General features: G+C 49.3%; 1 protein-coding gene across 9 annotated transcripts in view; it reads left to right on the top strand.

The window, feature by feature from the left end:
• The window catches only part of CHST15 (carbohydrate sulfotransferase 15), a 74,461-nt gene that overhangs the window by 43,802 nt on the left and 8,519 nt on the right, over positions 1–22,140 (top strand). For all 9 annotated transcript variants that reach the window (XM_038579028.1, XM_038579025.1, XM_038579030.1 and 6 more), the window contains 3 exons: positions 1,451–1,597; positions 4,635–4,791; positions 20,042–20,198. In XM_038579028.1, the coding sequence (XP_038434956.1) occupies positions 1,451–1,597; positions 4,635–4,791; positions 20,042–20,198 (461 nt within the window). The remainder of the gene's footprint in view (positions 1–1,450; positions 1,598–4,634; positions 4,792–20,041; positions 20,199–22,140) is intronic.

The raw sequence follows: 22,140 nt of genomic DNA, 5'->3' as shown, positions 1-22,140 counted from the left end.
CTTCTTAACCTTTTCCCTTCTGCCAGGAGACGTTGGGTCACTTTGACAAATGTCAGAGGTGGGAGGGATTCCAGGGCGTGTTTCAACGTCCAGGACCAGGTTGCTTAGAAGGGAATCTTAACGTGTTTTTCCTTTGTAGGGCCCAAGTGGAGCCCAAGTCCTGTTTGTTTCCTGACAAATTGACTTAATCCTTTTGATGTTCTTCCTGGAGCTAGCGGACAGAAGTGTAAATGTGTCTTTTGTGGTTTGGCGGAGGCAGCTGTGGGAGCCCCGGCTTCAGGGTTTCACGTGGGCAGGCCCTCTCCTTGCAGCACTCACCATTCGCCCGAATGAGAACCAGCCTCCTGCTGGCAGGGATGAGGGAAGTGCAGGGGCGTGCTTCTGGGACCCGGGACTCAGAGTCTCCTGGAACCTCTTGCTCTTGTGCACATGGACGTTTTCTCTCCCCTTTCCATTGACCTTGGCAGCTGTGGTTTTGGGCAGTGTGTTGTTAATGTTGTTGCACGTGAAAATCACCCATTTAAAAACAAATATTTATTTATTCATGGGAGACGCACAGAGGCGGGGGGAGGGGGGCGCAGAGACACAGGCAGAGGGAGAAGTAGGCTCCATGCCAGGAGAATCCCAGGACTTGGACTCCAGGATTACGCCCTGAGCCAAAGGCACGCATCAAACCACTGAGCCACCCAGGGATCCCCAAAATTCACCCATTTTTAAGGCAAGGGGGTAAGTTTAGGCTGCATTGGCCAGTGCCAAAATAACTAGTGACTTCAGCTGTTTGTCCCTGGGTTCTGGGACAATTCCCCTTGTTTGTACAGACAAGTTGCCTGATCAAAGAGGCTAGAGATAGAAGCTAGATAAAAACCACCTTCTCTGGGGCACCTGGGTGGTTCAGTGGGTTAAGCATCTGCCTTCGGCTCAGGTCATGATCCCAGGGTCCTGGGATTAAGCCCCATGTTGGGCTCCCTGCTCAGCACGGAGCCTGCTTCTGTCTCTGTCCCTGTCCTACTGGTTCTTTCTCTCTCTCTCTCTCTCTCTCTCTCTCTCTCTCAAAATCTTCAAAAAAGCCCACAAAACCCAACTCCCTTTTCTGTTTAATAAAGTGTGTGCATTCTGAATGCTGTTGTTGCTCAGCCACTTTGGGGCCCCACCTGGTACGTATGTCAGCCAGCCCCAAAGGCTGGCCCTCTAAGCAGATGCATTTAGAATTCTTGAATAGGTGTGCCATGCTTGAGGCTGCCGCTTGCAAATGATGGTTTTCCACCCCTTGAGGTGAGCATCGGTGAAACATTCTCCCTGGGAGCCTCCTCCTGCAGTTTACTTGGATGGAGCCTAGGCTGCCGCAGCTGGGCCCCTGGCCTTCACATCTCTCCCTGGTCACTCCCCAGGAGGCCGCCACCCAGCATTGGCAGCTTCGTGCTCAGTAACTCCTGCCTCTTGGTTCTCATAGGAATTGTGCGCCTGAGAGATGGGCTTCGGGACCGCTACCCCGTGGAAGATTACCTGGACCTCTTTGACCTGGCTGCACACCAGATTCATCAAGGATTGCAGGCCAGCTCTGCAAAGGAGCAGAGCAGGATGACCAGAATCATCATCGGTACGGCTTCTGTGTGGCTCCCTTCAAGGCCACCCCTGCCCTGGGGTGGCCCCCCGCTCCTGCCGGGCCCCTTCTGCTCTGGGGCTGGCCCAGCTTTTGTTCTGCCTGCCACCTCTGTGGAGGGTGCACTTCCTGACCTGGCCATCACTCCTACTCCTGTGTAAAATGTTCATATCACTGACACAATTTGTCTAAAGCAGAAATATTTAGCAGACTTTTTCGTTCTGTGGGGGCTCCAGTATACCTGAAATGGCTTTTTATAAAAGTTGACATTTCTTTGTTTTTATTTAAATTAAGTACACATGCTTGGTTTCTTTTCATGACATACTGATCTAAGTTTGGATGGGGGATCATAAACGTAATTAGCCAATTAGTCATTGATTGAATATTGTGGCTATTGGAATACCTGGCCCCAGGATGCAGTGAAGACAGAAGCAATCTCTCCAGAAACAAGATGCCGCCTTAACTCATAGTTGGTGATGAATTGCTGTTGAAAAAGCCTAGCCCTCATCAACTTAATGTCCTCAGACATTCAAAGTGAAGTGGTTTGATTAATATTTTTTTTAATTCACAAAGTTTTATAAAGAGCCCTATTTGCTTTTTGTATTAGATTCAGCTTAGGAGAAGACATTTACCCACTTATACTTTCTGAAACAGAGAAATCTGGCCACGTAGTTTACTTAAATTGGTTACCTGAGACAGGAATCTGTTTTTGTATTTTCCTAAATTTGTTATATTTTGATTCTCCAAATTGAATGAATCTGTTAGTGACTGAGAGGAATTGTAATCAGCCATGTGAAAGCTGTCTCTTTGCTTTTGACTCTCCTGTCCAAGGAGAGAGGCTTACATGCCTAAGCCCTGATTTGTTTATTGTTTTATTTTTTAAATCAAGTTCTGAGAGCCTGATGAGATCATATACCACCCCCACCCTGGTGTGAGTTGACTACTAGCTATTTTCTGGCTGCCTTGGGTCCACACACCTCAGATCACAAGTCTAATTAATATTTGACTGTGACTCCCACACTGTATGCCTCTAGGAGAGTCTCATGTTCTTATGAAAGAGCTAAAAATATACATCCTAGGGCTAGGAAATAGAGACTAAGATAATGAATGAAAAAGGAAAGCCTTAGTTTGGTTTTCTAATTTTACTTATTTCCAGATTTAAAAAGGAAGATTAAAGAAAAAATTCTCTGCCCTGATATTTACCTAAAGCAGAGTTTGGGGAGTTTTCTGGTAGTGGAGAGGCGTGGGGAAAGCTGGCAGTGAGCCCGCCCATGCCACCAGCCACGTGCCACATGATGAGTCAGTCTCCACGTTCCTGAGCTCAGCCTGCACATCCGTACAATGGACTTGTTGGAGCAGCCTTCATTCTGGCTCCTCCAGGCCCTGGAATGTGATTCAGCTCTGCTTCAGCTTCCTCTGGTTAGGTCTTTGGTAGAGTGTAAGGGTCGGTCTTCATCTTGGCTCAGGGATCAGAGAGAGCCTTTCTTCAGTGGTCTGGGCTAATGGCTGGAGTCATGAAGGATTCAAGTGACCGGGTTCTCAGGGGTGGGACAGGCTCTAGACACAATGAAAGGCCACTGCCTCTACTCTCACGGCACCCGCTCTGCCCTGTCCAAGTGCTCACCTGAGGATCTGATTGTTTATTTATAGAGTTGTCAGCCTTCCCTTGGGTCATAAGGTCAGAGAGGAGAGGGTGTTGTCTGTCTTATTTCCCTTCTCTATCCTGATGAAACAGCGCCAGGCACCTAGTAGACACCAGATGAATGCTTTTGGGATAGATGGATATGAAATGAATGGAGGATGAATGAATGGGTGGATGGATGTATAGATGGACCGTGGATGGACCAATATTTCTGTGGTTAGAGAAGTAGTTTATGAGATTTGACAGAGTTATGCTAACTTGGTTTTAGATACTTCTTCTGTTCTAATATTCTTGTTTCAGTGTGAGTAGAATTTTCAAAGGACTTCTGATTGACTTGTGTTTCCTGAATTCTGTGGTATTCTCTTAAAAAAAAGAAAAAGAAAAGACTAGAACAGAAGTGCTCACCTGGATGTGATTGCACATCCAACAGAATAGATAGGACCCTGCCAACTCCCTGCATTACTGTGATGCACTCATCACTGATCAAAGACCCTAGGCTTTTGGCTCAGATTTTCCCTGAATAAGTGGTTTTGAGATGTATCAAATACCCATGTAAAATGTCGGGAAATTGAATTTGTATGTAATTGATCGATTTGCCTTTCTTTCTAAATCTCTGAAGACTCTCCTAAAAAAAAAAAAATATAAAAAAGTCAGGGAATTGGTTCAAGTATCTGAGTGAGAGATGTTGAAATGTGTATATCTTGGCCTCATCGCTGTCCTAGAATGTGTACTTAACATTTTATCCCTTATTCATGCAGACCATGATAAAACAAGGGCAGGACCAACTTCCTGTCCATCTAGTCAGCATGGAATGAATGCCAGCTGTGTGCAGGGTGATGGGGTGGGTGGGCACACAGGACAGGGCACCCAAGACTGAGGTCCCGTGAGCCTTCCCGCAAATTCTTTGTCTCATTTGGTCTCAGAGCCAGCCGTTGGTTGTGATTTCAGGGAAAATCCGATGCAGATTGCATCTGATTTCCTAATGAGGGTCAGCTTACCCAAACTACTCCTTCATCCTTGGTGCTCTTTGAAGGAAACCATCTAGTACATTCTCAGTGGGCCCTTAAAACGCCACAGAGCTGTGCACCATGAGCAAAGTCAAGTGTCGTGAAATTGAGACCCAGATGCTGCTAGAAGGTTTTTTTTTTTTAAAAAACACATCCTAGAGAGGAGCTGGGAGGAAGCAGATGCTCAGTGTTGCCTGGATCACCTTGCTTTCCAGAGACCGCTGGGTGGATGCAGGGGAGGTCACTGTGGCAGAGGCTGCTTGTTGGCCTCATCTTCCTGGAGGCCTGCATGCTGGTGGTGGAGCCAGGTCTGGCCCCCAGCACAGGCTGCCCTGGGGAGGCCTGGAACTCAGCCCTGCTCATCCACAGCGTTCTCTGTTTCTAGGGGAGGCCAGCGCCTCCACCATGTGGGACAACAATGCGTGGACGTTCTTCTACGACAACAGCACAGACGGAGAGCCGCCCTTTCTCACCCAGGACTTCATCCACGCCTTCCAGCCGGACGCAAAATTGATTGTCATGCTCAGGGACCCCGTAGAGAGGTGAGCACTCTGGAGTTCTCGTATCTGGGGCGAAAAGGCAGTTTTGAAGCAACAGCCTGACTTCTCGTCATAAATAAGATCTGCTCTCTCTCTCTTTTTTTTTTTTAAATAAACAAGCTTAACTTGCAATGTTACTGCTATTTCTTATGTAAATGTTATTGTTGGTGCAATCTTCACTGGGTCTAAACAAATTGTGGATTGTTTTCTTAGACATCCTGCCCATGGTCTGGCTGTGGGCCCTCACCCTCTGGCCTGTTTGACCTGGGGACATGCGACCCCCACCTTGGGTACTGTCAGGGCATGTGAAACCCCCTTGGACTCAGGGGACGTCAGGGTTTGGCGAGGGGTTTGGTTCCTATGATTCCTTGTGTGATGCCTTTATCTCCATCAGTTCTCAGCGTTTAGTCTCAAAGAAACTGTGTTCAGTCTCCAGAAATGACGGGCAGAGCTGCTTTGTTGTAAAAAAGCTGGGGTTGCCCAGTACAGCCAAGACACAGCCAGTGTGGGACTGGGCGATGCGGGGGTGGCTGGGCCAATGCTGGTGATGCTTGAGTCACGACAAAGCCAGTGTGCGTGGCAGAAACTGAAGGCTTCAGGACCTGACGATCACTTTGCAGTGATCCACGTGGTACTGCCACATCAGAGATAAGGGGCCCTCAGGCTGGACCCTTGGGCGGGAGTCCCCCTACCCAAGATGACCACTCCAAATCTGTGAGAATACCCCTCCTGTTTTGAAACCACATTTGTCTTTTGGGAGCATCCATGCTGGATCTGTTTATTCACGTAGAACCATCTAGACCCAAGTGTCACTCTCCCTAAATGGGAGGGCCAGCCAGGTGTTGAAGCCAACCCAGCCCTCTGTGTCCCTTTCCACTGGGTGACCTGCCTCTTGTTACGGGTTGAATTATGCCCTTCACAAGGATGTGTTGTAGTTCTACCCCCACCCCATACATGTGAATGTGATCTTGTTTGAAAACGGGTCTTTGCAGATGGACTTAAGATGAAGTCATATTGGGTTAAGGTGGCCCCTGATTGGGTGGTTGGTGTCCTTATGAAAGAGGAAGTTTGGACCGGGGACACACAGACGGGGAGAGCACCAGGTGGTGATGGAGGCAGAGATCGGAGTGATGTGTCTGCACGCCAAGGAACACCTAGGATTGCCAAACAGCACCAGCAGCTAGAGATGGGCCTGGAACAGACCCTCAGAACCCTCACTAGGAACCCATCCTGCCGACACCAGGATTTCAGACTTTTAGCTTTCAGAAATGCCAGAGAATAAATTCCTGCAGTTACAAGCCACGAGACTGTGGTAGCAGTGCTGTGGTAGCAGCCCTAGGAATCTAATACACCCCTAATGCCTTCCTTGGATGGCACACATTCCTGGCCTCACCATCCTTGCCAGTGATGCTAATAAGACGTGTTTGCTGTGGAAATTTTAGGAGGTACACTGGAAATCTGTCAAGGAAAACTATTATAAAAAGAATCTATAATCTCCCACCCAATAGCTGGTATTTATATTTGATATATTTTCTTCCAGACTGCTTATCTATGCAGATAAGTGGTGTGTGTATGTGTGCATGCACACAACTGTATGCACATGCGGTTTCCTGTCTCACTTTGTTTCACATTGTTGCCCCCAGAAAGATATGCCTTAAAGTCCTGCCCTCTTCTCTCCTCCCTGAATTTATCTCTGTCCTTCTGGTGGAGTTCTTGAAATGGGCCCTGCGGCTCCGAATGTGATCTAGTCAGAGGAGAACTGGATTATTCCCCACCGTCCCCACCCTGGCAGCCCTCCGGGTGCTACGCCATAAGGCACATCTATATGGCCCAGATGGTTCCACTCTGGCTCTGTCCTTTCAGCCTCAGGAATCTATCTGGTCCAGTTCTGAGGCAGCCACTGACCTCAGAGCAGCTCCCTCATCCTACCTGCCAGTTCCCACACTTGGGAAGCAGGGAGTTTGGCCCTTCTGCTCATGGAGTAGGCCAGTCCCCCTCGGCCTGAGAACAGTTGACACAAACCAGTGGTGCTCTCGTGTAGACACGATTATGTAACTGTCAGCCTTGAAAGGAGAGGCTCAGTGACTAAGTGACCCCTTGCCGCCCACTGAGGTGTTTTCACAGCTGCTCTGCCTCCCTCCCCCAGACAGCCCCAAGCAGCAGTTCACAAGGTCGGAACATTCTCTCAAGAGTGTGCTTTCTGCTCACTGAATGTCTTCCTGTCACATCTCCTGAGTTTCTCCTTCTGAGGAAGGTCACGCCATGCCTCTACCTCAGAGGGCCAAGACTGTGACATTTTGTCACTCCCTGGGCATAGAGCAGTGGGAACCAGTCTGCATCTGGGCCTGTTCAGTGTGTGTCCACCCTGTTCTAGGCCCTGGGCTTGGGGAGCTCACGGCTGGTCGTAAGCCAGGAATGGCTGTGGTGGTTATGGCCTGTGGAGTCAGCCAGAGCAAGAGGGAGGGTGAGAAGTGTACAGAAGCGGGAATGAGCTCCAGGTGGGGAGGCCTAGAAAAGTTATTCCGGAGGAGCTGAAGCCAGGCTGGGTTTTAGAGAATGAGTAAGAATTTGCCGAGCCAACAAAGAAGGAACATGCTTGAGGAAGAAGCATTCTGAGCAGGGAATCAGTGTGGACAAAAGTAAAGACCATGGGTTTTCTTGTTGGAGAGTGGAGTCAACCTCCCTACGTGTGTCTCTCTCTCCCTGCAGATCTGATTCTACACCTGAGGACGCAAGTGCCATAAGGCGAGCCTTTGAATAGGGATGGGTCCTGGTGCCACCCAGGGTTAGACAGTGAGCCAGAAGCAAGACCTGCCCAACTTGCCTCTCAGACCTAGCCAAAAGTCTGCCTTCCTTTAGAAGGCTCAAGGGCCACAAGATGGCCATTCCAAGTAGTCACCATGTTTTGTTTTGTTTGCTTGCTTGCTTTCTGGAATAAATACTATTTATTGTAGGAGCTGAAAGTGAAGGTTTCTTGCTATTCTGGTCCTCAACAGAGATAGTTCATCAGTTCACAGATTTATTGAGCCCTGACAACATGTTGGGCACCGTGCTGGGTGCTGAGCATATACATATCCATGAAGGATGAAGGCCCACCCATTGCCTACTTTTTGGGAGCTGGCGATTTTTCAGAGAAGTGAGGCCTTGACTGTCTCACGGTGGATGTCATGGTGCTGAGGAGGGGAGTGGTGGGATGCCATGGTGGCAGCCTTCGTTAGGAGGCTACCCCACTCGTTGGGTTGCCTGGTGTGTTACATTAGTCATCTACTGCATAACAAATCACCCGAAAACTTAGCAGATTAAAACACCACACACTTACTATTGCAGTGTCTGTGGGTCAGAATCTGGCACAACTTACTATGTCTTCTCCTTCAGGATGTCTCCCAAGGCTGCCGTGAAGGCTTCACCAGGGTGAGGTCTCATCCAAAGGCTTGACTGGGGAAGGCTCTGCTTCCAAGCTCACATGCTCATTTGCGAAATTCAGTTTCTCAATGGCCATTGGAAGGAGGGCCTCCTTTCTTTGCTGACTGTTGGCTATGGTCTACCCTCAGTGCCTTGCTTCTGGGTCTTGCCAACATGGCTGCTTGCTTCATCACAACCAGCATGGGGGAGAATCTAACAGGTCAGAAGTCATAAACTTTTGTAATCTGATCATTAGAGTGTCAGCCCATCCCCTTGACCACATTGTGTTGGTTAGAACCAAGCTACAAGGGCCAGGCCACACCCAAGGGGAGGAGATTACAGGGTGTGCATGCCAAGGAACAGGGGTTATTGCCTACCACACCTGCACTCCATTTCCCTGTCTGTCCCTCCAGGAACCTGGGTGCCCGCCCTGCAGCCTGGAGCAGGGAAGCTGCCAGTGCGGCACTGTGTCCGGAGGCAGAACCTCCACATGCACAGTGGAGTGTGTGTTCATATGCACATATTCTGTGTGGGTTACTGACAGCAACAGCTGTTCCATTTGCTTTTTAAACATTGATGAAAAGTATACAACAATAGGAATTTCTTTTTTGGAACCCGTGACTCATGGCCTATCTTAAATGTCTGGCTTATTTGCCATCCCTGCCGGAAAGGATGATAGATACTCAATGTTTAGATTTTTTGAAGAAACAAACACTTGGAACTCCTGTTCCCATTGGTCTAACTGGGTCCCAGGCCATCAGCCCACATAGGTCGTTCTGCGACCTTGCTCTTCTGCAAGGGAAGGTTCTGGGGGTTGCTTGCTGCCAGTGGGATTAGGCTAAACTGTTCTTTCCATCTACAAATTGGTGGGGTGGGGGTAGATTTTATTTCAAGTTCCAGATTCACATTTAGCCTTTATTTCTAGAATTGATCTGAGGTAGAGGATTTTAAAAATGTTGGAGTTGCAAAAAGAATCAAATCAATTGCTTTTAAGTTTTCAGAGAAAGATATAAATGGTAAGTTCGCCTCCAGTCCCCCACCCCCACGCCCTGGAGGAGAGCAGAAGAATAGTGGGACGTGGATAGGCTGGTTCTTATGGCCAGAAGGGCCAGCCAAATTTCACGCTGCAAGTTTCTCTACGTAAGGGATAATGACAGTTTTAAAAAGTGAAGCATTTGTAGGCCAAATTGGCCTAGTTAATTAAGAAGCAGATTTTTTTCTTACTTTAATTCGACTCTATAGTAAGAAAAACTGTTCTTTTCAACACATCTCCCGTTAGCCTCCTGCCTCTTCATTTGTGAGCGATTGACAGAGTTTGCCTTGTAATTTGGAGGCCGCCTCCATTAACTGTGACAAATGGCTGGGAGGTGCTGAGCTCTCTGATGTAGTTCATTCAGGGGATCCTTGGAGTAGGGTCACACGCCATCTGTTAAGGATTTTACCGTATCCATTTTTTGGGTTTAATTCTATGTGTAGTCTTTTTTTTTTTTTTTAGAAAGATTTTTAAAAATTTATTCATGAGAGAGACAGAGAGGGAGAGGCAGAGACACAGACAGAGGGAGAAGCAGGCCCCCTGCAGGGAGCCCGATGTGGGACTCGATCCCAGGTCTCCAGGATCACACCCCTGGCTGAAGGTGGCATTAAACCGCTGAGCCACCAGGGCTCCCCCTGCATGTAGTCTTTTTTTTTTTTTTTTTTTTTTTTTTTTTATGATAGTCACAGAGAGAGAGGCAGAGACATAGGTAGAGGGAGAAGCAGGCTCCATGCACCGGGAGCCCGACGTGGGATTCGATCCCGGGTCTCCAGGATCGTGCCCTGGGCCAAAGGCAGGCGCCAAACCGCTGCGCCACCCAGGGATCCCTGCATGTAGTCTTAATGCAAGGTACCGCAGTGACCCGCACAGGACGCTGGGTGCTCATGTTCCATGATGATGGGTCAAACGGAAAGGAAAACTCCACTCAGTTACGAGTGAGAACTTGATTTTAACCCTGACTCCTTGAGCCTTGGCACCTGGAGCGTTGTTTTCTTCATCTGCTTGTAGAAAGGGACTTTTCAACAATCCACTAGACTGGATCAATAATTAATCTATTTCTGATGATGCACTAGGAAGGGAGGGAATGAAGCACTTAATGAAACGCATCCATTTGCATGTAGTTTGGTCATTCAGACAGAGTAATGAGTGATGTTAAGCCTTTAGACAGCAATCCTAGTTTTATGGATTTTACTCCATCTGCAAAGCAGGGGTGGGTAGGGCGTGCGGGTGGCAAGCGGCAAACCAGGGTCACCTTGATAGAGTCATAGCCTTGGGGGGCCAAATGGTCCACACTGGAACCCCAGCTCTGTAACTCACTGGTTCTGTGACCTTGGGCAAGCTACTTGACCACTCTGTGCCCCATTTACTTATTGGTGAAATGGGAGAAAATAGTCCTGCTTTCAGGGTTGTGAGAATAACTTAATGTATGTAACGTATTTAATCAGTGCTGGACAAATGCAAAATATTATGTAATCGTTAGCTATTATTACTAGGTTACAGTAGTAGTAAATAATTGCAGTAGCCAGACTGAGCACTCCTTTGCTCACTAAACAGTCACTGGACACCTTTGATGTGTTAGATGTATGTACATTGGAGAGCAAAATCCTTGTCTGCCCTCCTGGAACCTGTGTCTCATGGAAGGAGTGGGGACAGCCCTCAATTAAGTGACCTCAGTGTTAACTCCAGGCACCCTCTGTGCTAAGCCTGGTTCAGGCATTGCCTCATTTGAACTTGGCAAGGAGGTGTGCGGGCTCCGTGGGGCTACGTCCCCTACCCACAGTACCTGGTTAGTAGCGGCTAGGCTGGATTGGAGCCCGTGTTGGTTTGATGGAAGAGTCAAGCTGTCCTTGCTATCATAGGCTGGTCCTCAGGATGCGGATGTGGAGACAGCACTGTGTGCATGCAGGAGGTTTATGGGACCCATTGTGGGAAAAGCTTGGGTGTGTGGGGGGGTGATGGGGTGGAGAGTTGGGCCGTGATGCAGTCACATGGATGGCTTCTTGATGCCATCAGGACTTGTGTGGCTGGGATGGCCCTTCAGAGCTGTCGCCCGTGAGGCTTCTCTCGCCCATGGGCCACTGTACGTGGTCTGCCCTGGGGAGGCTTAACTGTGGGTGGAGCAGATCTTCTCAGCTGAGGGCAGATGCTGCTGGGACTGGCATGTGAGTCAGCAGCAGGATGACTCCCTGCATTTGCAAAGCACTGTAAGCAGTAAGGACCCCTGTCTTCATGGTGCCCAAGCACGGACTCCACATTAGTGAGCAGGATGGTGATCCCAGGGCCGGCCTCGAGCTCAGATGGCTGGAAGCCGTGCCGATCCATGCTTTGGAATTGCTGTAGACCTCTGACCTGAAACCAGGATTTCTCTCGCCGCTTGGCCTGTGCTGAAGATCTTCTCTGAATAGCTCAACTCTCGGTCCCTGGAAGCACTGATTTAGTGCCACAGACACGTCCCAGGCAGGAGAAGAGAGCTGGTGCTCCGGGGTCACGTGACGTTTCCTCTATCACACATTCGCATGAGGATCAGAAAGCACGCTGTTCCTCAGCACTGATAGATCAATTATTAAGGTCAATTATCTTAAAGGGAAATTCAGAGAGCTCCTCTGTGGGCAAGGGCTAGAGGGGGGAGAGGCTATTGGAGTGTCGAGGTGGTGACAGCAGCCGCAGATCAATTCCACGCCCTGCCTCCCTCCCTCTGGCTCCCACCCTCGCCCTTGTCTTTAAAACCCTGGAGGATGAAGGATGAGCGGCAGTCTGGAGGAGACCGTAGTGAGGCTCTCAGCGGCCTATTAGTTTTCTGGCCAATTTAGGCATTTTGCTTCTCAGAATGAGCTGTCTGTCTGGGTGTCACTGGTATGCCTTTAATGAGCCCTAAAGATGGCATGAGGTCACCTTCATTGGGCTGAACTGTGAGCCACCCAGGGGCCAGGGGCCCGGGGGACCTCAGACATCAGAGCAGGGAGGGTGAGCTGGCCACGTCGTGGCCAGGACAACGTAGGCCTTTGTGACTCCGTTCTGGGGTAGCCACCTGGTGAGGGACCGCATCTTGTTACTGGGGAGAGAAGAATGGTCAAGCTGAAAATTCCCATGTGTCTGACACTATTTAGTTTTTTGGGAAACATTTACAGAGTCTTCGGCAGTCCTGATGATTCCAACACGGGTTGTTTGCGCAAGGCAAGAAACACCGGGGAGAGGGGCCCCCATCGCTCAGTCTGCAGAGGCTGTGAGCTGTGTGCCCACCAGGCCAGGATGGGGGAGGACACTCAGCCCACTCTGAATCCAAGGTCACTTCAGGGACCTCGGATTAGTGAGGTTGGTGAGTTAGAGCTGGTTTTTTTTTTGGAGGGGAGGGATAGCACATGCCACACCCCAGCTGAAGGGGGCAATGGCCACACTCTGTGATGAGGTCCCACATCCTGGGATCCTGGGATCCAGGCCTGGCTTCATTGCTGCTGTAACCAGGGGTAGCCCGGTGATCCTGTGCACTGCCTTTTCTTTCCTGCTACCAGACACTTGCTATCAGGATCACTGGCAAACTGTGAAAGTGCCTGTAAGCCATGCCAGGCTCATAGATCAAAGGGATGTTTGGTGTTGCCTCTGAGAGGTTCTACTCTTTGTTCCATGAATGTTGACTAAAGACCCATGATTGGATGCTCTAGAAGAAACAAAGGTGAACCCAGAACTCCACTGCTGCACCAAAGGAGGAGAAAACGCAGCCCAAATGACCTCAGTGAGCTGGAGATGTTGCATCCATGTGGATGTGTTTAGACGCAAACCTGGATGTTCTTCTGTGGCAGAAAATGAGCCTCATCAGTGTCACCCATGTGGACGGCCTTGGATGACTCTTGGCTTTTCCCCCCAATGAGCTGGCCCGGCCAGTCCTGCTTCATCGTTCCTCTTGGTGAGAGAGTCACAGCTTATGATTCAGTGAGACAGAAGGGCCTCCCGGCCATATTAAATGGTCTTTATTTCCTTGTAGGAAAAATATACATAAATCATTATTGATGGCACCATATCAGAGGTCAGGAAGTTATTGATCGGTGATTTGAATCTGGATGCCGGCAAATAGAGAGTGCTGAGGGGGCTTTCTGGGTTTCATTTTTGTAATCATCCTCTGGGTGGCTGCAGAACCTTGGTGATGTCATTGGTGGGAGGAGAGTGACGCGTGAGACGAGAGCATGCCCACTTCCTGGGGGCTTCTGGTGGTGGAAATAGGACCATCACATGTATGTCGTTGCGAAGGCAGCTGGCGGGCGCTGTGGGCGCACAGTGAAGTCAGGGCCGGCGCAGCCTGCAGTGAGCCAGCCCAGGAGCCATCGGCTGCTCCCCACCACCCACCACCTCAGCGTCTGCCCCCAATCTTTTCTCAGAGCCTGGCCCTCTCCGATGTCTGATGCGTGGAGCAGTAACTGGGAGCAGTGGCACTGCTCAGGCTCTCGAGACGGAGCTGGTGAAGGTGAACCTTACGTGTGGCCCTGCGGGCGTGGGAATCTCTGTGACTTCTCATGTGAGCCTCCCTGGGAACGGAGGAGTTAAAACCTAGAGCGACTTTCCGGGGTGATGAAAACCTTCTGGAATTGGATGGTGGTGGTGCTTGCACAGCTTTGCGTGTCTGCTAAGAACTACTGAATTGTCGCTATGTGGATTACATCTCAACTTAAAAATGATACGAACAAGACCATTAACAAAAGGAGGAGAAACCAGCCTCCCCGAACTAGGGACATTTGAGCTGGAACTTGCGTGGGTCTCCTTATGGCAGCAAGGCTGACTGATGAGCACGTCACCATTTAAGAACTAAAACCATTCAAAGCAAATGAGTTGTTGCAACAGCCAATGACTGTCAGCTTACGCACGTGCTCAGAGGTCACTCCGGGAGCTCTTACCTGAACACCTGTTTGTTGTCGCTGTCATTTTCTGGATGTCCGGTGTGGTTCTCCATAAACACTGGCTTTCCCTGATTGTGGCAGTGAAGCTCCCCGTGTTTATTCTGAGTGTGTGTTTGCTCTATTACATGTTGTGATTGCTTTTCTGTCTCCTGTACCTCATTAACCAGTTCTTTAACAGCATTGACTTCTGCTTCTAAATCACTGTGCACCTAAAACAATCAAAACATCAAAACCCAAGCCCGTTGGCTCAGATGGTTAGCACCCTGCTCTCATCAGCTGCTACTTGCTCCGTCCCTAAGCTCTGAGGCTGGGGCCAGGCCTGTTGGCTCAGGGGACTCAGGACTCAGGCAAACCTGGGTTTGTCTGGACCCCAGCCGCAAAGTCGCCTGGGCTGCGTAACCTTGGGAAGTCCCCTAATCTCTCCAAAGGCCAGTCTTCCCCTCCTAAGACAGGGTGGCGATACTCAGCTTGTGTCTTGGGTCAGAGGGCAGGTCTTGAACAGGGAGTAAGGACAGGCATGTGGAACCCAGCACAGGACCTGGTGAGGGGCAGCCGCATCGGGGATGGAAGCCCACAGCCCACTTGTGTGAGCCTGGCCTGCAGGGGCGGCCCGTGGAGTAGTGGCTGCCTCCAGTGTGGGGCGATCAGTGCCCCCACCTCTGCTCACGTAGGTTCGGAGCAGCACCCTGGCTGTGTCATTGCAGAGATCAGCACTGGCCTTGGCATAACCAGCCCGATTTTACATTGTGGGGTCTTTATGATGGTCCTGACGGCCATTCCTCTGTTTCCACGGGAGAGATGTGGTCCCTTCTGGAGGAAGCCACCCCCCGCTCCCCGCCGGGCACATATGTTTTCTCCCACTCTCCCTCATGGCAATGCTAGGACCCAGGACCCCCCCTCCCCCCGCCACAGCACAGGCAGGAGCTGAGTGCACCTCCACAAGGGCCGACCCCCCGGCATGGGGCCGCCCAGCAGCCTTCTAAAATAACCACAGCACAGAAGGCCTGGAATGTATTCGGACTTATATTTGGAATTGCTGTTGGAAACAGTCCTGGCCAAATGTAACACCCATCTGTTTGGGATGGTTGAAGAAGAAGAAAATTAGGTGGTTCAGCAGAAGGGGCCTTGGCAGCCCCTACGCTGTAAGGGGGCCTGCTGGGTGTCGGTGTCAGCCGGCTCTCCCTCAGCAACGCCCCCAGCCTTGACTGCTCCTGCCCTGGGGCATTTGTTTCCTACTGGACTGGCCCAGCTGGAGATTTTTTTTCCCTCACATCAAACTAATTACAGAACCTTCTACTCACTAGTTGGTCCTTCAGGAGGATGGTTCAGGTCTCCTTCCAGCACAGGACAGCCTTTTGGTCATTGAAACAGTTGTCCTTCCTGCTAAGGCTTGCTTCTTCAGATGCAACAGCTCATTCCTCCCACCATTTGGTACCTAGCACTGAAGTAGGCAAGCCTCCTCTGGGGTCCCCACCTGCTAGGGTGGAGCAAGGTGACACCCTTCCATGTCCTCAATGCCATACCTTTGTGAATGCATCCTGAGATCTGCTTAAGTGTCCAGGCAGTTCTGTGGTGATTCATTACGAGCTTATGTCAGCTAAACCTATTGTGTATTTTCCCTTTTGGCTTCTCTCCCCCGTTTCATCATCGTACAGTTGATTTTCAAGACCAAAATGTGGATGTTTAGATTTAGCTCTTGTTACGTGAGTGTGCCTACTCCAGCTTTTGGACACTTATTCTTGATACATTTGCTGCCCTTCTCAACATTTTCTGAATGGCTTTAAACCATGCAGGTGGCTTTTAGTCATCCATGGCCACTACCTGGTCCATTCCTCCCAGAGGGTAGCTGTGGGGAAATCACAGCATTGATTATTGCCAACATTCTTGTGAAGCATGAGCCTCATTCTTCAGGGGACCCAAACAGTGCTTTTCCTTCGCCTTCCTTCTTGTGTCTCTGGGAAAGCCGACCACCTGCCCCCATCCAGCTGCACACTCAGGACTCTGCTGAGGTTTCAGGATAGGAGAGAGGTGCTGGCAGAAATGACTCCCCAGTCTTCCTGGCATTTGGGGGTTAGAACCTGCATGTATTTCCCGGGGCCATTGCAACAGATTTCCATAAGCCTGGTGGCTTAAAGCAACAGAAATTTCTTCTCTGGAAGTTCTGATGGTTAGAAGTCTAAAGTCCAGGTATCAGGAGGGTAGGTTCCTTCTGGGGCTTCTGAGGAAGGGACTGTCCCAGGCTTGTGTCCAGCTGCTGCTGGTGTCCCACAGCTCTTGGTATTCCCTGGCTTATGGTGGTATCACCCATCCTCTCCCTCTGTCTTCATGGGGCCTTCTCCCCTGTGTCTGTCTCTCCTTTGTAAGGACACCGTCATTGGACTTACAACCCACCCTGTATCCAGGATGATCTCATTTCAAGATCTTCCACATAATTTCATCTGCAAAGAGCCCTATTTCCAAATTAGATCCTATTCACAGGTACTGGGTACATATTTTGAGGGGATCTATAGAATCTGGATGGGAAGGATGGCCATTTGTTGTGATGAACAAAGACTCTGCTCAGATGTTTTTGACAAAGTGGAGCGTGAAGGATGTATTTTTGCAGATATAAATCTGGGCATGCATGTGGGCTTCAGGGAACCCCGAGGCCTGCTGTACGTTCTGTGGGCAGATCCAGGGTTCCTGGGGGTCTGAGAGGCCAGAGACATCCCCCCTCCACTCTCCTGAGGAAGTGGGTCTGACTCACAGAAGGTGGGACCCCTGTGTTCATTTCACGTCACCTCCAAAAGATGAAAATCCATCCTCCTGCCCGCCGGCAGAGCTGGGTTGACCTGGTTGGAACATCAGACATGTTCCAGTGTGTGCCCTGGAATTACTTCCTAATCCCTAAACAATTGTATAGAATCAGCAGATTCTTCATGAAGTTACTTTGTACTTAAAATTGAGGCAGCTTTAGGGGCTCTTGTTTTATTTATGAGCCTAACGTCCACAAGAAATATTGCTACAAAATCAACTCTCAGTATGGAAAACTTGACTTGGTGGTTGGGTTTTTAGATAGTAATTTATGGGATAGAATTCCAGTACCACCAAAGAATGTGGATAGTCTTATAGGAGTCATTGGTTTTGGATTTCCTATTAAATAATAGATTTTGATGACAGTTTCAGAGGTGTCTGTTACTTTTCCTGGACATACTTTCTTGGCCTGGGCCATAATATCAGTTGGACTGATAAGAAACACGTGAGCTGGGAATGGTACCCCATCGGACTCATGACCACATGGTACGCCTTGGCACATACAACTGAATTGCTGTGAGGTCCATGCAAAGCTGATTTTGGCATTTAACCATCAGCTTCTAGATTATATTATGACTAACCTGCAGCAATGGATGCCATGATGAACCTACTGATGTTGGGAGACACTGTAACGGGCAGATGTGGTATCATCCTGGGTAATATGCTCAGGTGGGCACGGATCTGAGGGGTGTGAACTCACCAGTCACTGAGCATCACTGAGGACAAGTCTGGAAACAGCCTTTTGAAGTGTTTAATGGAACAGGTTGAGGTCTACAAAACTCCCATGCCAGGGTGTATGTAGACTCTAGGCAATCTCTGGGCAGATCCCAGGCATCTTCAGACTTCTCACAGGTGTCCTCTGTGAATACTGGCTGTGGATGAATTCTCAGGGTCATGTCAAGGCACTGTGCCAGAGGTGAAGAAGCTCTTGTCCCTGACAAGCCATGCTCGAGGTACCGGTACATCTGCATATTCTCCCATGACAGTAGTTGGAGGGGAGAGGTGTGGGAGGAGCATTTGCAGCTGACCTGTGCAGTGGGGGCCCTGTGGTTTCTGCTCCAGTGAGTGTGGCTGAGTCCCAGGGAGGGGCTGGAGCACCATTGGCAGGACAGATGTGTACTCCTCAGACATACGGTACATAGTAAGGTTCACTGAATTGCCTTCACTGGAATGAGTGAAGCCACTTTGGAGAAGTTGGGGGGGTTAATATGGTGTTAGCAGAAGAGAGAATGTGGGTCCTTGGAGTCAGGGGGCCGCCCCTCGTCAGCTCCGTGTTCCCACAGGCAGGCCGAGGATGGTGTATGAGGCAAGGGTGCAGCAGGGAGGTCACGTGGCGATGGGCATCGAAAAGGCACAAAGACTTAGCCTCTCTGTAAGCAGAAAGAAGAAGAGGGGTGGGAACTCACAGCTCAGTTCTGTTAAAGAAAAAAGTTATTTGGCGACAAGTAGAATCAGGTGTCTGTCAGGCTGCAGTGTACCATGTTAGCTGCTCTCATGGATGCTCAGAATCCTCCAAACCAGGTGATTAGGAGAGTGCCACAGTGGTAGGTCTGCAGCCTGACTCCATCTGATGTAATCTGATGCCGTCTGCGTTTTCAAAAATACAAAATATGCAGATAGATGCCTGAGTAGGCAAAGAAAATTTCTCAAAGGCTTTTTCAGCAACTGATAATGAAGCTCATCTTTGGGGAGCAAGACTCCCAGTTAGGACCACCAGAGAACCTGGGCAGGAAGGCTTTCCAAGAGAGATGGATTTATTATGTTGTTAGAACTCATCTTGTCTTACCGCTTATTTATGTGATGTAAGAAAAAGAAATATCCCATGCTTAAAAAAAAAATCTGTAATGCAGAGAGTTCAGTAAAATATATTTGCAGAAGATTTATTGAAGGAAGAAAAGATAGAAAGAAAGAGAAAGCAAGCAAGCAAGCAGGTCCTTCTGGTGCTTGTTCAAGACTGAAGGCAGGCTTCATTGAGGACCATTGCAGGGAGGTCAGGACATGGTGTGGGGTTTCCTGTAGGGGACAGATACTAGCCTCCATTCAAGGTACAGCAGGGAAAAGTGGGGATTTATAGCCAAGGAAGGGTGGGGATCAGTGGGTTGGAAATTATTGAGAGGACACATCAGGGTAAGCGAGTCAGGGCTCTGGCCAACCCGATGTAGCAGGATTCCCACTGAAGGCAGGCTGAGGGGATGAGACATGCCCCAAGTGTTGGGGGGGATGAAGAACCCACCACACATCCAGGATAATCAGATATCAGAGGGTGGGGGATTCTGGCTAAACTGACCCATCAGAATTCTTGCTGAAATTGGGCAATTCAGAGATGATGTGGCCGTTTACAAGCTGGGAAGAAGGTTTAGAGGAGCCTCAGTAAAGTTCAGCCAAGGAACCCACACCACCAGTTCCCGTAGGAAAACCTGGCACATCCATGTGGTGGGATCCGCATGAATGGACCCATGGACATGGACAAGCAAACAGATATAGAGGTGACTGCATGCATATCTGGGCGTGTTTTTATACTGCGTTGAAAAATAGGTTCCCTACCAATCTAGGAAGATACATTTCATGTATTTTTTAAAAAACCTTTTTACTTATTTTTTTACATTTTTAAAAATTTAAATTCAATTTGCCGACATGTAGTATAACACCCAGTGCTCATCCCATCAAGTGGTATTAAAAAAAAAAAATTGGAATGTCTGTGGAATGGGCAGGAATTTCCCAAGGAACTGTAATGTTATAAGAGCGACAGATGTTCTTGTTGCCCCGGATGGAGGAGAGAAGACAGACCGGAAGGAAGATAACATTTTCATGGCCTGACTTTGCTCTCATTTCTGAGCTCACTAGGACAGGGAAAGCAGGGCTGCACGCTCAAGTGGCTGGAAAGAACAAAGAAAGTGCTGGTGGCTTGTCTGGGGCCAGTGTAGATGAGTCTGAGTCCAGGAGAGTGTGGGTAGCCCTGGCAGGGGTGGGGAGGTGTGAGAAGAGGTAGGGAAGTGGCCCATGTGCAAGGGAACAAAGAAATGCCAGAGTCTTAATGAACAAGACGAGATCTGTGATTGCACGTTGATTGTCATTGTCACCCAAGAAGCATGATTTCACATTCCTGGGCGGTAAAAATATCCATTTATTTTATTCACAGGTTGTACTCCGACTATCTCTACTTCGCAAGTTCGAATAAATCTGCCGACGACTTTCATGAAAAAGTGACGGAAGCTCTGCAGCTGTTTGAAAATTGCATGCTCGATTATTCCTTGCGTGCCTGTGTCTACAACAACACGCTCAACAATGCCATGCCTGTGCGTATCCTGGAAGCCCGGCCCCCCTCAGAACAGGCTCTGTGGTGCTTATTATGCAGGCGGCATGGTGGATGGGATGGGAGCATATAAACACAGAGAAGCATTTGAATGTGCAGATGCCTCTCCCCAGGCCTCTGCGCGGCGGCTAATGCACACACAAATATGCACGGACATAAAAACTGTAAGAGGGATGGGCCCTTTCAGCTGGCACCAGGCTTTCTTCCCTGCTGATCTCCCCGGTACAATTCTCTCCTCCCTCCGCAGGGAATGAGGGCGCATTTAGGAAGATTACCATGTAGCGAGGCTCCGAAAATGCACCCTGCAATTAGGATTGGCAGACACGGGGACCCAGCTCTCAAACTGTCTTAAGCATGTTCTCCAGTGGTGGATTGTAATGGTGGTTAAAAAAAAAATTGCCCACCGGTGACTTTCAGTGTTTCTTTGGCAGGGCCTAAATGGAAAAATGTTTTTTCCTTGATCTCTCTTTTCTTTTCTCTTGTTCGCCTTCAGGAATATAGCCATATGCATCTTGCTTTTTTTTTTTATGCAAAAGAAACTGCTGGTGGTGAATTCCACACACTTTAGCTAAGGGTGGATTTCTGCTGCACCACTTTTGGGTTGTGGGCGTACCTTTGTAGTAGATTTGTGCGGCAGGAAAGCCTTTCACAGTGAAGCCAGCGCTGCCCCTGTCCCGGGGTGTGGTTCACAAGTGCTGCTCTGCAGAGTGCATCATGTGGTAAACCACCGACAGATGTGCTGGAGGTGGAGGCTGGGAACCCTCTGGGCATGGGGAGCTTCACAAACCTCTCAAGGGGTTTCACTGTCTCGTTATCAGAGGGTGTGTCATCTGGAAGGCAGGGTGCATTGGGCAGTGGGTTGGATTGAGGCTCTCCTGCTGGAGTTTTTAGTTTGTCAAGGATGCTGCAGACCAGGGCACAGATCCGCACAGAATCTGGCCAGGGGTGTAGGGTAGAGGAGTGGCCTGTGGAGTCAGATGGTGGCGTGGGTGCAGTTCCCAGCCTGGGGATTTACCAGCTGTGTGACTCTGAACGATTGTTTGAGCTTCTCTGAGACTCTGTTGCTTCCCATAAAATGGAGTAATACTACTGCTTTACCAGGCTGTTGGAAGGATCAGAGTGATATTCATTCACATGGAGGGGAGAAATAAATCATCCCTTGGCTCTGGCTATCTTAGAGTCATTGGTTGGGACCCCATAAATTAGATGACAAAAGACACATTAACAAGAGGGGAAAGAACCACCAGCTTATTAATGTCTGTGTTGCAGATACACGCATCCTCGATGAGTAACTCACCGGGGTGGTTAGAACTCAGGCTCATGTGACGTGGTAAGAGAACAATGCGTTTGTAAAGAGGTGACCAGACAAAGGAAAAAGACTTTGAGTTTCTATGGCAGGAAACTATGGGAAGGCAAATAAATGGATGGGGGTGATAAGGGCTAGTTTTAGCAAGGTTTGTTCTGTCAAATCTTTGGTGCTGTCTTCAGGCCGACAGAGGTTTAGAGTTTCTCCAGTGATTAACTTTGGTCCATCATGGCCAAGAGGGGAGGAGGGCACCCTCACAAATTTACTGCTTTTAGGCAAACAGAATGAGGGCAGAGAGCTTTTCTTAATTGTTTCTTCTCAGTTGCCTTCAAAATAATCCTTACGCCAAGTGGTATATTTCAGGGCTGCGTATTCTGCTACCCTTCACGTGCATTCACCACTTCACTATGTGTGTGAGTGGCCCGCGGGCTGGGATGGCAGCCATGGCAGGACAGACTGCCCAGTGCAGCCTCAGCCCTAGCAGGGAGAGTGACAGGCTGGGACAGGAGCTGTGCCTCCCAGCAGAGGCTACCCGGACATAGGGCATCAGAGGGACTCTCTCAGAGAGGTAATGTTTGTGTTGAAGCTGAAAGGATGAGTCATCCAGGGATGTGGAGTT

This window comes from Canis lupus, chromosome 28 (assembly GCF_011100685.1).
Source record: "Canis lupus familiaris isolate Mischka breed German Shepherd chromosome 28, alternate assembly UU_Cfam_GSD_1.0, whole genome shotgun sequence".
NCBI classification, from domain to species: Eukaryota; Metazoa; Chordata; class Mammalia; order Carnivora; family Canidae; genus Canis; species Canis lupus.
Note: the sequence above shows the minus strand (reverse complement) of the source record. Positions and strands in the feature narration are given on the sequence as shown.